The sequence below is a fragment of the Ambystoma mexicanum genome, chromosome 5p, assembly GCF_040938575.1.
Source record: "Ambystoma mexicanum isolate Mex_15411 chromosome 5p, UKY_AmexF1_1, whole genome shotgun sequence".
Lineage (NCBI taxonomy): Eukaryota > Metazoa > Chordata > Amphibia > Caudata > Ambystomatidae > Ambystoma > Ambystoma mexicanum.
This window is the reverse complement of record NC_090930.1, coordinates 279402459-279420033: the sequence shown is the minus strand read 5'-3', so window position 1 is coordinate 279420033 and position 17575 is coordinate 279402459. Positions and strand designations below refer to the sequence as shown.

Genomic DNA, 17575 nt, shown 5'->3' with positions numbered 1-17575 from the left:
CATCCAATCAATCTTAGTCGATCATGGCCTCACCGAAAATGTTTTAGCCCCCACACATATAAAAGGACGCACATTAGATTGGATAGCCAACCGAAACTGTGCTACTACCATCTCTAATATTTTACCACAAACCTGGACTGACAACCACCTCATCTGCTTCTCATCCACTATAGAGCGTCCTAAATTAGACAACCTGCAAACAGCACCACCCATGCCAACTAGAAGTAAAAAAGAAATCACGGCTGAAAAACTTTTCCCATTCCTACTACCAGCTCTCACTGCCAGCGATATCAACTCTGACCCTAATACGCTAGTTGAATCATTCAATAACACCATGTCCAAAGCTTTGGACATAATTGCCACTATCAAATTACATAAATTAAATAAACGAGAATCTCATCTCAACTCGTGGTTCACCCCTCACCTCAAAGAACTGCAAATCCAAAAATGTAAACTCCAAGCTATCTGGAGGCATACACCATCAGATGAGAATAAAATTTTACTTGACAACCTTGCTAAAAAATATAAGAAGGAAATAATCCAAACTAAAAAAGACACATTCAATGAGAGAATTAGTAAAGCTAACTCTGACTCTAAAGAACTCTTTTCCATCCTCCGGGAAATGGAAAACCCGATTGCTCCCACAGACTATGTCCCCAAGGACAAACAATGGTGTACCAGTATCCAAAATGCCCTAGCTAACAAAATCACAACCCTACAATCCAAAATTGCAAAGAAGAAAGCATCCTTGAGCTCCCCTGGAACCCTTACTATCCATTTGACAGATACACCTACAACAGCTACACAAAATAACTGCAAACCTTTGAGATTTTCCAACATATCCATTCTGGAAACTGAAAAGGTGATATCATCCTTGAAACCATCTAACTGCCATGGTGACAGCTGCCCAGCACAAGTTATTAAGGACGCAGCTAGAGACTTAGCACCCTTCATCTCTAAATTAATTAACGCCTCCTTTAGATCCAGTACGGTACCTACTAACCTCAAAGAATCCTGGGTACTGCCTCTCCTTAAAAAACAGACCCACCCTCGACCCAGCTATCCCTACCAATTATAGGCCCATTACCACGGTCCCATTTCTCCTTAAAATTATTGACAGAGTAGCATACCTCCAGATCCAAAACTATCTGGAGAAGAGACAACTTTTAGGATCAGGCCAATCTGGATTCAGACCATTACATGGTACTGAAACTGCCTTAATCGACCTTAAGACACAAATCGACAAGTTGAAGGATAAAGGTAAAACAGCTATGCTCCTCCTCCTTGACCTATCGGCAGCCTTTTGACCTGGTGGACCACGCAGTGTTAGGCAACCACCTAGCGTCTGCCGCCTATTTCTCAAGCGAAGCTATAGCCTAGGTACAATCCTTCCTAGCCAACCGTACGATGAGAGTGTTCTCCCCCCTAGCCTCAGTGGACCCAATACAAATCACCTGTGGCGTCCCACAAGGTTCATGTGCCTCTCCCACAATGTACAACATCTTCACTAAGCCACTCTTCGACAAACTTGACAGACTGGGGGTAACTTACACTAATTATGCGGACGATACGCAGATCCTCATACCACTATCTGGAAATTTTGTCAAAGACACAGCTCTAGTAAACAAGATTTACCTCCTCATTCAGGCATGGACGGCCTCCCACGGCCTATGCCTTAATGACAACAAAACAGAGATACTGATCCTGGGTTCCGACTCTAACCTCAAAAAACTCAGCCCTAATTATCTCGCCTTCAACATAGATGGCAATATAATTAAAGTGGTAATTGAGGTAAAAACACTAGGTTTCTACCTTGATTCCACATTATCGCTCAAAAAACAAGTCAACTCCTTGGCTTCATCTACAGCCTGAACCTGCAAATTAATCAGGGCCTGCAGACCCTACCTTTCCAAAACGAATTGTATCACACTAGCCAATGCTCTAGTAATGTCTAAATTTGACTATTGCAATGCCCTATATGCGGGTGCCAGTAAAACTGTCATAAACAAAATGCAAATACTGCAGAATAATGCTCTTAGAGCAGCTTTGGACATACCACGCAGAGCGCACATATCCAACATCAGGGAAGACCATCATTGGTTAAAAATTAGTGACACTCCTCCTCAAGACGCTATCTCTCACCCATAAAGGACTGAACAATACTGCGCCCCCATACATCTCGGCTAGACTGACTAGAAAATCCTCTAGTCACCACACTAGAGCCTCTAACCACTTCCTACTTGAAATTCCAAGATTCAGACTAACAAAAGCAGGCGGAGCAAGCTTCCCTGTTACAGCTGCCCGTGCCTGGAATGCACTCCCTACTGCATTGAGAGCTCATCTACCCTACTCTAGATTTAGATGTAATGTGAAAAGTTGGCTCTGGACCAATGACAACTAACAAACTGATCCTCTGCTCTAGTCCCGGATCTTTGCATATAATTACCTGATACTTCCGAATCCGGACTACAGACTATCTTATTGCCCCTTGTGATGTGAGGTTCCCACATCTTGTACCTCTTGTAGATATGTATTGTACATATTTTAATAACTCATGTAATGTATCTCTTGTATGTATCCTCTGTATGTAAACTAAGCTCAAGTATTCTTGTGACTGCTGCGCCTGGCTACCCCTGGGTTTGGAGCGCATTATCAAATAAAAAACTAAACTAAACTAAACTAATGATGGGCTGTGGGAGATCATAAGAAGGTGTCCAGAAATGCAAGGTTGCAACAAATTCAGCTATACGTAACTCATAGATCATACATGACCCCCCAGAGGATAGCCCGATTTTAAAAATGCAGGAATAAAATCATGCCCCAAATGCGGAGAAGTGAATGCGGAAATGACCCATATGTTCTGGGCATGCCCGGAAATTGGTAAATTCTGGAAAGAAGTAGCAGAAAAGGGGATCACACTGGATGTGGATTCGGTGTGGGCATGCATATTGGGGGGGTTTCCCCAGACCACGCAAGCTAAAGTATGTGAGCAAGTTCAAAGACCTGGCTTATATACTGGCCAAGCGCAGGATTGCCCTGGGCTGGAAAGCGTGTGGTAGGCCAAAGTTAGAGGTGTGGTGAAATGACCTCAAGAAGTGGGCTGAAACGGAAACGGTGGTATGGACCGAAGCAGCCAGTAGAGGGGGGGGGGAAGCACACATTGATGGCTTTGAAGCACTTAGTGGCTACATTGGTCTGGTCCACCCAGGCATGTTTAAGCGAGGACGATACCTCCCAGGGGACGGAAGAGGGAACATCCCAAGAAGATATACTGGCGGAGGACGGAATGGCGTAGGCTCGAGTTCAGGGAGGGAGGGTAAAAAGGGTAGGTAGCGGCCATGGCTTAAAGAATAGCGTAATAATCAAATAATGTATGACATGCACCGCTAAGTTGTTGTTAGTATGTTGTTTGGTTGTTAAAAAATAAATAACGATGTTTCCAAAAAAAAACATTACATGAGGAAAAGTGTAAATTCGGGAGTCCACACTGAGCTTTTTCGGCTACGTCTTCAACTAATAGGAGTGTCACCAGACCCAGGCAAAGTAGAGGACATTAAAAACGCACAAGCCCCGTCTACAGCCACGGAAGTCAGGAGTTTCCTCGATATGATGACATACTACGATTCATCCCCGACCTGGCCACCATCGCCACCCCCCAAGCCCCCCTGAGAGAACTCACAAGAACCAAGTACCACATCACCCCATACTGTCTGCTCTTACCATTGCACTTGCCACCAGCTGGCCGCACTTTTATTTGTCTTTATTTATTTACTGTTATCCTATGTAATGCACTTCCCCCTCCACTTTCCTCCCGCACTTTTCCCCTCCCCCCTCCCCTTCACTTGCACAATCTCAATGTCTCCTGGCCTAGTAGGATCGTAGTCTCCGTCTTCCCTCTGTTTCCCCTCCCTTGCCTCGTTGCGCCTTGAAACACTTGTGTATAGGCGCGTTATAAATGCCACATCATATCATACTGGCCCCATGCCAATGGCGACGCCAAAAGATTTATGACGGCCATCAACAAATCGGTAAGAATCGCAAAAGACAAGGGACGACCATGGCTGCCCGAACTTTACAGGTTTCACCGGTCATTCCGGCAGACCCCTCACTCAGCTACCCAAGTCGGCCCGGCGGCCCTAATGTTTGGTGTCTCCATTCAAACAGGACTGCCCCTACATCACTCATGGAGGCCCCCGGCAATAGACCTGGAACAAGTTGAATGCCGAAGCCAGGAACACAACACCCGAGAAGACATAACCAGGCGGGCCACTCCAGGTGGCCTCCAAGTAGGAGATGCAGCCCTTGTGTGAAACTGAGCACAAAAAGGAAACATGTCCCTCCAGTACGAGTCTCGGCCCTGGACCATCACACACCGCGAACACGGACTAGCCACCTTCACAAGAGGGCTAGAGACAGTGACTCGTAATGTGTTAAACTTCCGTCAGACCCCACCAACACTGTGGGAAGAGTCCAGAGATAACCAGGACCCTGCTGAGGCCGGCAGCGGAAAAGTCACCATGCGGATGAAGGGAGGCGAGAAGACAGACCACCCCTACACCTGCCACCAAGTGACAAAGACCACAGTCCACCCCAACCCCTCACCCCGCAACGAGAACGAGGAGAACTCTATTCACTCCGGAAGCGATTGATACCCTCCACCTGACTTCAGGGGTACGTCTTGAATGGCATTTACACCCGAGCACAAGAGTGACCGTCCCGAACTGATGAGCACCCGGTGACGAAGAGAACCACCGGAAAGAGAGCCATACTTATTGGGTGTATTACCCTGTTGTTTGTTCTGTTTTGTAAGTTGGAAATGGTTTTAATGTCCACGTGATGCAAGTCACGTGGGCAAGTGAATAAAGAGGTGAGAGAAAGCCAGCGAAGGGCAGTTCCCGCTCCTAGACTACACAGAGCGTGTCAGTGTCGTTCTTGCATGCCTGCAGCTCCTGCACTCCGTCGGCCTTGCCGGGCCCAGCCCCCTCCCGGCAAGCCGACATCACATACCTCACCAAGGGCCTATAACAGTCTGCAGTAGCACAGACAATTACTTTTTACCGAAGAGAAAAGATACACATACTTAACATTCCTAATAAACTCCATATAGGACACAAGCATTGTCCCACATGCCTTTGACATTGTAGCTTTTGATTTCACCTGTTAGTGGAATATTGGTGGCAAAAATATTTTTTAAAGAATTTGTGGTGAAATAATGAAATTCCCTCTCGATAGGTTCCTGTTTTATTGTCTTGGTTTGTTTTTCCGAATCTCAACCGTGTATTTCTCCTCTGAGAAGCCCTTCTCCCCACTACTGTCCCCATCTTGTGCTGACAGGTCATGGTGCCTTCAACACACAGGAACCGGCGCACAATTTGATCAGGCCGATTCCCTGGAAGGGCTTTGTGTGCTTGGATTTAGGTTTGTGGATTATCCTCTTGAAACGACGAGTGCACTTTATATCCAGTGAAACAACAGAAATTTAAGGGAAGCTTTTTTTCTATTTTATTCACAGGTGTATTTTACTATTAATGAACGATGTGGGTCAAATTTCACAGTGGAAAGCGATTGCAGCAGGAGGGCTGGCAGGCATTGTGGCTACCATTGTGACCTATCCCACTGATGTCATCAAAACGAGGCTCATCGTACAGAACCGACGCCACCCTTCATACAGAGGCATTCTGCATGCCTTTTGTTCAATCTATTATCAAGAAGGATTTCTTGCACTTTATCGAGGAGTTTCACTAACCGTACTTGGTGAGCAAGATTCTTGTGAGTTGTTTGATAAAAATGAGCTGTAATTTGTTTGAATTTAAAATAAAACCATTGCTTCCGTTGCATTTCCATTCTCCCCCGTCCAGCCCTATATGATGGCTGCCACCAAATGCCTGAGAAATAGAGTTGAAGCGTTACAGTTTGCAAAATAATAATCAGATTGCCTTCAGTAATCTTCACTAGTCCTGCTTGTCCCCATCACAGAACTTCCCTATGAGTCTCCGGCCAGTCTTATGAGGTGGACCAATGCATCCAAGGAGGACCAATGACAACAAACCACACAGATTACTGTGAATGCTGCTGCAACCCTGACACCATTTATTGATCGGACCTTGCAAATTCATTTGCTCCATTTACCCTAGAGTACAAGGCACTTGCACCAAAGAAATCCCTTCAGTCACAGTCCACATAGTCTAATGCTTTAAGAAGGTATTTGGGTCCACCCATGTGGTTGTACTGCATATGTCCTGCATTTGCCCATGATGCTGTCATGTCTCTGGATGAGCACACCTGGCTTTTCCCCAGAAGAGTCCCGCCAGCCTCCACGTAATGACAAACTTGATCCAGCTGATGATAGTTGCTACCGAGACTCCTCACACATCTCAAGGGCCCAAAGGTGACCAGGAGATTGACATTTTTCCTAAATGATTCCTTCCTCTTAAGAAATTTCAGCTCTATAATCCTCACTTCTAGACAGTGCCAGGCCCCCTCTTCAGGGGAGGAAGGTTCCTAATACAATGCAGGCAATACTATATCCTGTGGACCTTCGAGACCACCTTGAGTGGAAACCACGGGTCACAGTGTATGCTGATTAACTCCCGTTTGACCCTAAAATGGGTGTGAGAACATAACACAGCCATTGCGTCCCCCAACCGCCAAGCCAAAGTGATTGTAGCTAGACTGGTCACTTTTTTCCAACAAACCCTACCAAATACATTAAGAGCCTAACATGATCATGCATGATTTTAAGAGGAAGGCCATAAAACGTAACCGGTATAGCAATATCCAGCATTTGGACCCAAAAATGTTGTCAGGAATGTGTCAAACCCTATCCTTTGTTTTCGAATTTACAGACCTACATAACTCAATTACCTGACAAATTCCAACAAACAGAATACTGTTCCACTTCAATAGATTGATTCCAAGAGAGTTGAATGGCTCAAGAGAACAAAGTCGAGATCTTGGCTATTGTAGACTGAGGTAATAAAACACGTGTAATTTAGAATTGTTCTCTTATAACACGCTTAATACCAGAGATTGGTTTACTAAGTGTGAGATCGGGATTCGAAAATGTGTTGCGCTGCGTTGTCTTGCTTCCAAGACAAAGGCATTGCCCCTGAACTATCCCCCCTCACCCTAACGTAGAGACCTTGAGAGTCAGCCCTATTTGTAAATGACTTGAAGTATTTGATTTCTGAAAGTTTTTGGCACTGATTACTTCAGGGCAAAAAAGTTTCATTCAGAATCTTTTCTAATTTCAGAAAAGGCTCTTGCACCTACTTTCTACATAGATATTTTGTGAAAGAAATGTTATACAGAATTGTATATTGTTTTTAGATCGGATATGATATTGTTAGGTTCAATTTTGAATATTTGTTGACTGTAATGTTATTTGTATTGACAGTGTTTAAGGTCAATTAAATCAGACATTTTAAATGAATTTAAAATAAGTTAAATCCCCTCTGAATGACCAATGGATGCTCAAGGGTATCACAGTGTACCCATGCTTGAGACCGACGACTCCTTCACCTATGAAGGTACACTCTAACCATCAATACTTAATGCTGCCCTAAAAGACATCCTTGAACAATCCTTCAGCCCAGTAGCACCCAGTAGTAGACACGAAACTATGTCAAAATCAAGGAAGACCCTATTAAAACAGTCTACTGCAGGTCCAGCGACATCGAGAACAATTTGATTCACTGTTGTTAATGTTAATTAAATTTGCATGGCCCTTGTTGCCAGATGTGCTACATAGCAGGTTTGCCTGACTGCAGTAGATGTTATGGATGGCTCTCTCATTCAAATGGATTTTGTCCTCCCATGGATCCCTCATCTTAGATATATTCATATCCTGCTTTGCAGTGTGACATTTTTCAACAGCAGTGGGCGCTGTGTTGCATCGAGTCGATGTCCCTCGATGGTTGTCATTCCCTTCTCTGGATGTTATGTTGATGATGGTATGAATAACACCCACTATGCCTGTTGCCTCAGTTTCATTTTTCCACATGCACAGCACACTCTCGGAACGATTCGACTCGCCTCACCGAATCTCGACTAACGTATTTACAATTTGTGTAAATTCATCATGCCGTCTGCTCTGAAGACTGGCTTCAAGAGATGTGTGCAAAAAATTGAAGAGTGCCTGGAAACACTAGCCTCTGGACCAGAGTATTATAATGACATAGAAAAGCAGAAAGGATATGTCCAGAGAATGTATATTTGAAAAAATGTGTCAAAATGTATTTAAAGTGATACCAACAATTTGAACAATGGTGAATCAATCACAAATAATTAAACGCTGATCACTTTAATACAACAAAGCAGCAGCAATCGTGTCCCTAAAATTGGCTAAAACATTGTCACACATACTTGCCATTCATAGTGCACTCATTCAAACACAACTTATCATACTGTGACATACATCCAAGAAGCTAAAGACAAAGGAATCATGCTAAAAACCTATGAGGAAAAGAAAATCATGACTAGTTCCCATAATAACAGACATTATTGTTATGTTTGCAACAATTTCACAGATAATCTATTGTCAGGGTGGATCGGAAGAAAAAGAGATGTGTGGACTGTGATTCCAAGATGTTGATCACTGATCAGCACACGATTTGTCTCGGGTGCCTCGGCGAGGAGCATGAAGTCCTTGAGTGCCACTCCTGCCAATCAATGACCAGCAAGGCCTTCAATAAGAGATGATCGAAATTCGCCCTAGGTCTCCAAGTCTCCATCTTCCACACCTTCGAAGTGGAAGTCTTCTGAAGGTAAAAGCTCCACTGGAGAGCAATCTCTAGAAAGACTTAAACAGTCTTCACATTTCAAACGGTCAAGATCGAGGAGAAATTCCCCTCACTCTTCTTCTTTGTCATCACGGAAGAAGTTGAAGAAACAATGCCATCATTCCTCATCCTCTGACAACTCGCCCGACAAGCATCAAGTAAGTTTTCCCGATAAGGCTGCTTCTGCAGCCAAATGGGAAAAGTTCAGAGAAAGGATGGTTGTCTATTCGTAGGGCGGCTCCTCCTGGTCCCTCAAAGAGCTGAAAAAGGCTGTTGAACCAAGACCGGCCTGGAATCCAGCAAGTCTTTGACCCATGAACCCGTGAGCCCGAGTCTGAAGACCTCAGGGATGGCGCCTCGAATAGATAGCTTCAACCACAGAGACTTCATCAAAGGAAAAAGCTCCTGAGGCTTCCTCCTCAAAGGAGCGGTAAGTCGAAGGGCCGTTCAACAGCGACCTCAGAGACAACATTAAGTATTAAACCCAAATCAAAATCTGATTTTTTTTTCTGGTTTTATGGGTCCATCTTTGAGGAAGATCAGGAGGAAGATGATGTTGTACCCTTCGGGTAGGAATGCTTTGGGACTCTCAATGTTCCAGAGGATGTGGTCTCTGGCCAATCCCGGCTTGAAGACCATGTCTGAAGGAAGCCAGTGGATCTCTCACCTGAGGTGTAATTTGACACACCAGACATACTCAACCTATTGCGGCCTACAGAAAGTTCATGAATAGGGTGATTGAGTATTTGCGTTGGGGGACGTCCTGCTAAGGACATTGCCCAGGATTACCTTACTGGCATTTTGGATATATGTCCTCCTAAGGAGCCTGTTCTGCCCTTCCAAACAGCACTAAACAATCCTACTTTCAATAATTGGAAAAATCCCAACACCGCTGTAAACAAGAGGTTGATGAAGAAGTACAGACCTTCCTCTGTTGACCCCCTCTGTTGACCCCGACTTCCTTTTCAGGCACCCTTCACCAGAAAGTTTGGTGGTGCAGGCAGCTCCTTCCTCCTCAAAGACCACAGCTTATCCGACCAGATAGGGACCAGATAGGGACGGTAAAAAATAAGACACACTGGCTATGAGGGTATTCTCTGCTGGAAGCATGGCATTAAAAGCCTACAATGCATCTTGTGCTCTGGCAAAATACACATGCACACTATGGAATGTCATTCACAAAACATTCCGAAAGGGGAGATGAGAGATGGCTTTAACAATCTCATCAATAATGGGAAGGAGGCTTCCTGCCAGTCCCTTCAGTCAGGCCTGGATGTGTCAGACTGCATAGGCAGGTGTATTGGCTTGAGTGCGGTAATTGGGAGATATGCCTGATTACGCAAATCGGTGCTCGCCCCGAAGTACAATCGAGGCTCTGGGATATGCCCTTCGATGGGTCAAACCTTTTTGGGCCAAAGAGAGACGACTGCTTGGAAGAGCTCCTTCCTCCTAGTTTCAACATCTCTCCTGCATAAGGAAATGTTTTTATCAGGACAGGCAATCCATGTTTATGGATTTCTTTTCGAAATGTGCATGAATCAAGTTTGTTTCAACCGAACAGCGTCTCCAGCAAATCATGGACAAGTGTTTGTAACTTCTTCTGCTCCTCCCAGTATACAATTACTAATGGCACTCATGATCACTTAATTATCAATACAACGATCCTGTAATTAATATGCATAAATCAATGCAGCGTGTGAGCACTGCGACGTTTAAGGGAGCCGTCTTCCTTAATGTTATAGTGTTCCCGCGCCGCATATATGTATGCATATTAATTGCAGACTGTGACTGCCAGGTGACCACGTGTACTCCCCCCGCACCCCCCCTTTTTTTGCACATCCTTACCTTGAGGATCTTTCCGGTGGATATTAACTATTCTAGCACCTTTTTGCACATTGCACTTTGAGGGTTTTTTGTTTGTACTTTGTGATGTTTTAATTGTATTTTATTGTAATTATAAGAAGTTGCTGATTAACTATAATCCAGCTATGGTGGCTTTATAAAGATGAATGTTTGAATAAAATAATTGTTGTGTTTATATTGTATCCTCATTAAACCTTTGTTCGGTTTTCATAACTAGCCCTATGAATGAGGTATTAGGGGCTGTCCTACCTGTTTTCAGATCATAACACTATGCCAAATCTTCTAACCAAGCAGACGACCTAGGGTCAGGGCCCTTCCACCAGGAGACGGCCACCCAACTCCGAACCAGCGTTGGTAGAAGCCCCATCAACTTGTGCATATGATTTGGGAGACCTTTTGTGAGCCCCAATAAGGCCAGTAATGGGTCGGCCTCAATTCGCTCTTTCATTATCAGTGAGATCTTATCAAAAGCCTCTCCACAATATTCTGCCAGCTGAGGGCAAATCCAGGCTAAGTGCACGAAGTCGGCTCCCTCAGATTTACAGCGCATACAATTTTGTGACACCTCTGGGCAATATTTGCAGTTTTGCTAGTTTGATATGTCTGATGTATGAAGTTGAAATGAATTAATTTATATCTAGCTTTGAGTGACAATTTTTTATTGTGTTCCATAATATTCTCCACTCATCCTCTAGTATTTCCACATTAAATTACTGCTCCCCTATTCTTATAGGTGCATTTCCATGAAACAGGGTCTCGGATCAGCCTATTATAAATATACGAGATCAGACGTCCTTCTCCATGAACATTTATTATTTACTGAAAACATTGAAAGACCTCTGGCTGCAGAGGAAAGGTGGGAAAGCTCGCCTTAAATTTGTTCCTGTTTCGTAAGTACATAAATATGTCTAATGGTGCATCTCCTCCCCTTTCTTTAAACCCTTCTAGCAACAAGAATATGCCATCTACATTATAGTCCCCAAGCGTCAGAATAGCAAGTTTAGCTAATTTAATATAGATCCGCTCATGCGTAATTTTTAGTCTCTGCACAAACCTGGCTGCTAATAATGGTGGATATCATCTGATAGAGCTCATATGTACAGCTATTTTATACCAGGCGTGCAGGAGACCACATTCAGCTCTCTTGGATTATGCTTAATCTCAACCAATCTCTCTGTTTGCAATAATGCCAGAGTGACCACCGGCCTCTTCCTGCACGTGCAGCCTCACACTCTGCTCTGCAAAAAGAAAGACAACAAATGCACCAGGTAATACTTCTAGAAATCCAAAAGCGCCAAGCATCCTTGTGCAGGAGGATGTTAAAGTGCCTCCCATTTAACCCTGGGTTGTTTAACTGCTGTGAGGGATCAGAAATGTGAGACAGACAAGTAATAGCCATTTTCTTAACTATGGGTATCCATACCTATCAAACTAAAGCTAAAGGAAAATTACCTAAAGCCCAAGGATTTTGCTCCCTCACGCTTATACATACAACAAAATCATGCAGGCTGTTCAAACTTCATAAAATCAATTAACAAGGGGTGGGGTATTGTCTCATGGAACAGCAAAGGAAATTTGATGTATAGACGATAGACTCTTATCGGTCAAGAGTAATCATTATATATTCATATTTTATTAGTATATTACACACAATTCCATAGACATTGACCAAATATTCATCCTACAGTTTATACAAACATCTGATCATTCTAAAAACATTCCAATTTAATATTACACCAATAAAAGGTATGATCACAGTGAAGAATATATTTTGTTTTTAGTTTGTTATAGTAGAGTTTCCTATGCGACAGACCTTCATAGTGGAAGCTGTTTTTCTATAGTCAAAGCTAACAAGCTTCCCATATTTAACCTATTTTTCATATGGGTCATAGCTGTAGTCCTCTCTGGTAACTAGTAAAGTGCTAGGCAAATGCATAAATGCTAACAAAGAAAGTGCTGTATGTCAACTACAGGTATCTTCAATGAATAAATATCAATCATATGCCAAAATATCTTGTTAATCGTAGTTTAGACTGTTTATATCTAGTTATAGAAAACTGATATCCGTCTTCCTCAGGACAATAGCATTTATATTCAGACAAAGAAAAAAACATATTCTTATAACCAGGGTTGAATCCCCTTCCCCTAGATCAATTTCAGATTTTTCCAATCAATATCCAAAACTTTAAAAGTACTTTTCAATAACAAAGTTCTACTTCAAGTACAACACAAAATTCCTGCTATTCCATAAGTGTTTTAGCTTGGCAATTGAAATGTCTTCTTTTGAAAGTAGGATCTCTCACTCATCAAGACAATGTTTGAATTGTTCTCAATCTTGTTTGAATTGTTCTCAATCTGTCGTTTGACAAACCAACAGAAAAAGTCGTTATCTTCATCCATCAAATTAGTACGTAATATAATTACCTTATTATATCATCTTTCTCCTTTATGAGCTACACAGTTCCGTCAGAATGGTTTCACAACAATTCAGCAAAGCATACCAGTGAATGTACCACTTTCTTTCCACCACAACCTCCTACCAAATTGCAGTACTTCAACTTTTCTTCTTCCTGGTCCACTCGTCTGCCATGGGGAAAATTAATACAACACTGGTTTCGTTGATGAGACTTTGGATTTTCAACAACCACATTCTATTTGTAACTTCTTCTACAAGGATGCAGTAAACACTAACCGTGTCTTTGACACTGATTCATTTGTCCCCTGGCAATGCAGATTATATTTCTCTTCCTCTTGATAATTGTCACAAGGAGGTCTTCTATTCTGCCATCTTTGGTTTCCTTTAACTGCCTTTCATTGGCATAGGCAATACTGGTTATGTTCCACTTCTACAAGTGATCACTTTCTTTGGCTGGGTCACATGTCTCACCCCCTTGAAGATTGTCATAAGGAAGACTTCTATTCTGCTCTCTTTGGTTTTCTTTAATTGCCTTCTTTTGCTTAGGCGATGCTATTTATTTTCTGCTTCTACAAGTGATCTTTGTAAATCATCTTCACTTTGTGTAAATTTAATTGCCTTTCTTTGGCTGAGGCAATGCTGATTACAATATGCTTTTATACTGCCTTTAAATATTGTCTCCTTTTGGCTTTGACAATGGTAGTAATAATGTTCTTTAACTCGATCTCTCTTAAGATATGAGTTGTGCTCAAATGGCTTCAGTTCAATAGTTCGGTATTCAAAAGGTTTGTATTGAGCCCGCAGTTGTCTTCGGAGCACCCAGGGTTTCCTAACACGGGCAGACTCACCAGTCTTTCTGCATGTATCCGCTGGACCTGCTGTTTCTTGTTCTTCTTTCGTTAGGTTTGCGCAGGCATCTGACCGCTCCATTAAGCTTCCCGGTGCTTGTCTCCTGTAATTGGAGCCTTTTCTGCTCCGCCCAACGCCACGCACCGGAGCAGCATGTAGAACCAGGAGAGCTTCTCTCTCCCATGGGACAGATCCTCTTAATGTTGCTTCCCGCTGCACGTCCTCTGCTTATAGGTTCCCCGACATCTGCTACTTCAACAACTCGGCATCCTGCTCTTAATGCAGTGGCTGTTCTAGCGTTTTCTTCTCCCTCCTGCTTCTCCTGCTTCACACTAATGGCCTGCACCTCGAGGGGCCTTAAATATTTAAACGTCCCACTCAGGTGTGGGTAATTAGAACCACTAGACTGCACACTTTAGTTCTGCACCTCTGAGCCCCTCTTCCTCGTCTCAGTATCCAGCTTACAGTCCCTAATGTTCTTGTTCCCTTTTGTTAATTGTTGGCTTGTTTAGGCGCTTATATAGCAAGTAAAATATTGTTTCAAAGTGCCACGGGGCAAAGGGAGGGCACAAGGGAGTAAAACACATTAAACAACACAATATTTAAAAGCATTGGAGGGAAAAAGGAAAAAAGGACGAACCTACTATGTCTTGTGAGTATTCAGAACGTGCAAGTGCAACCAGTAAGAGGGTGGAGGGGGTAAGTGTTGGGGTGTCTGGGCTCATGAGTGAGCCACAGATGAAGTGCGTGGTATGCCTTCCCGGCGGAGGGTGTACCAAGGCAAGCGCTGAGGGTAGACAGAATCTGGGGTGATTGGATGTGGGAGGTCAGGGGTCCCGAGGAGTCATAAGGGCCCAGTACAGCGCACCAATCACATCAACTGGGAGATTAGCAGAGGAGAGAAGGGAAGGAGGAGATAAAGAGGAAAGTCTTGAGGAGCTTCTGGAATTAAGTCCTGCACAAGGCGGAGAGGGAGGGGGGGAGGAGGCTGTTCCATAGGAGGGAGCCCGCTGAGGAAAGCGATCAACCACCTATCCTCTGTTTAGCAAAACGCTTTGCACACAAAGAGTTGGTGCCAGAGGAACGTAGTGGTCTAGAGAGTATTTAGTAAGATAAAGTTGAAAATAGTGTGGACCTTGGCCCATACAGCCTTGTGGATGATGCAGAGGGATTTGAATGTAATCCATGGGGCAGACTTTTTTAGGGAAGGAGAGATGCGGTCCCTGGGCTTAAGGCCAAGGATCAGTCTCGCTGCCCTATTCTGGATTAACTTGAGAGGTCGCAGAGTAGAGGAAGGTAGATTCAGGAGTTATTCAATTTACTTTGGTTTAATGATGTATAGGCTAGACCTTTAGGGGAAGTTCTCAAAGGAATGAATGGCTGTTTCTTGTTTTCACAATTTAGACATACTGTAATATTATAACAATCGGAAGTAGTCTTAATTCTCTGACTTTTACATGTGTTATTTCCGTGGTTACCATAGGGGTTTTCATACTTTGTCTTGGGGAAATCTGGGAGAGGAAGCCTTACTTTGTTTACAAGCCATCAGATATTCATGTATTGGGGAACCTTTACCCTCAGAAGACGGTCAATACTGTTCTTCTCTTGACAGTCCTCACATTCCCTTGATGGCCTTTTCCACCCATATGATCCACCCTGCTACTACCATCTCCGGGGTCTGGATCCGGTAGTGGCTGCCTTCCCGTGGCCACAGGGGAGTAGGCTTTAGGCTGGGATTCTGTGAGGATTCTGCAGGATTCATCACACTGCCCAGAGAAACCCCAGAATTACCCTGCAATTCCTAGAGAAAAAGATTGGCCGGGAGATACAATGGAATATTTAGAAACAGGTAGAGGAATGTTTGTGTTTAGCCCTTCTCAATTGCTGCAATACGACCTAGTAATGAGAGTGGAAAATCGTGTCATCTTTGAACCTGATCTTGAAGTTTATCCACCGCTCTGCGATAAACTTCCCGGAAAATGATTTCCGGAATATCTATTCCCAGGTACTTGGTATTTTCCCATTCCCAATGGAACCCAAAGTCCTCTAAAAAGGCTGTTGTATTCGCAGTTAGTGAAAAGACCACTGATTTACTTTGATCTTCAGACCCGAGTATTCAAACCATTCGACTATTACATTTAAATTACTCCCATAATGTTCTAGGCGATTCTACAGAGTCGTCATTCACTGCAAAAAAGTTGACTATCTCGGTGTGCAGTTCTTAGTGGTATACAGCATCCTTAAGCACCTCTGCTGGTCTTTGGCTGATCCCGTACTCCTTGACATACTCCTACGCCCCGTCCCCTTTCCTCCATACTTATGGGACATCTCTCCGTCCTGTGGGACGGGACCAGAGCACTTTGTAAAAAGCATCAAAAAATGTTTTAAAAAATGTTGTCCTTCCTCTCTTTCTTGCTCATCAGTCCTTTTCTCCGCTTGTTCGGGACTGGACGCACTTGTCCGTAGAAGATTTTCTTCCCTTTTTTCCTCCCTGGCTCTCGCTAGCGATCGTGTACTAGTCTGCCTATGTTGTTCAAACTAGACTTCCCAGATTGTTCGTGTCACTGACGCTTCGCGAGGGCGGATCCCCATCCTCTTTGTCTAGAGTGTTTGGGTCCGGATCATCGTTGGGACTCCAGTTTTTACTGTGATTCCCTTTCAGTCCGGGCACTTCAAGGTCGGTTGGAGCGGTGGGAGGAGGTGTTCCGACGAACTCATCCTTCGCATTTTCAAGCGTTTATCGACGAAAAAAAGAAACGCCCGGTAAATTTTTTACTTTTCAGAGCACCCCGGCCGGGAGACACCTTTCCGGGTTCTTCCCGAGTCGGGAGGGGCGTTGATCGTTCTGTCACCGGGGATTGCCCTGAGGTGCCCGTTGGGCCTAATAATTGTAGAGTTTTCTCTGAGGGTCTCCGTAAGGGGCCAGTGGATACCGGAGTACACTCCGAGGCCCCTCCTGTGGGGGCTGCTTGTAGACCCAGTTCTACTGAGTCGTGGGGTACCGGAGCATGCTCTGAGGCCTCTCTATCGGCTTCCCTCAAAAATAAGACTGGGGTTCGCTCCGAGGCCTCGGTGGGGCTTGGTGTTACCGAACGGATGTTCGAGGTCCGCTCTAGTAAGGCTGTTACCGGACCTGGGTCCGAGGTCCCTCGTAAAGAGGCGAAAGTTAAAGGCCTTATCGGTGAAGGCTGTTTCTCACCGTTCCCGCTCTTGCGGCGATGCCAGATCTGTTGAGAGGGCAAAGAAGGAAAGTGCTTCTTTTATCGGCAGTGCCGAGGTCCTTCCTGGGAAGGCTAATTTGGCGATTGGTATGTCGCAGAAACATTCCATGCCTCATAGTACCGGCTCAGCCGAGGTTCCTTATGTTGAGGCTAAAGTTAAGACCCCTTGGGGGGCGTGGCTAACCGCCATGTAGAGTGGACGCGTCTCTGGTGAGCTCCGCTCGAAGGACATCGATAAGCTGCTTTACGGGACACTTAAGCAACACTTGAGCCCGCAGAAACATCGAAGGAGTGGTGGAAGCCTGCAGGAGGCCCTTGGACTTCTCATACAAGGAAATCGCGGCCCTAAAAGACCTAAACGCGGCTTGCGAACAACGGCGTAATCTGAGACCAAGATGGCGGCCGCATCCTACTAAGCCCGTGGAGCCCCGCGCTGGCCTGGAGAT

The 17575-nt window shown here is 44.3% G+C and overlaps 1 protein-coding gene across 1 annotated transcript in view; it reads left to right on the top strand.

Moving 5' to 3' along the window:
* The window catches only part of SLC25A43 (solute carrier family 25 member 43), a 368163-nt gene that overhangs the window by 223754 nt on the left and 126834 nt on the right, over positions 1-17575 (top strand). The window contains exon 2 of the mRNA XM_069612712.1: positions 5513-5754. Within this exon, the coding sequence (XP_069468813.1) occupies positions 5513-5754 (242 nt within the window). The remainder of the gene's footprint in view (positions 1-5512; positions 5755-17575) is intronic.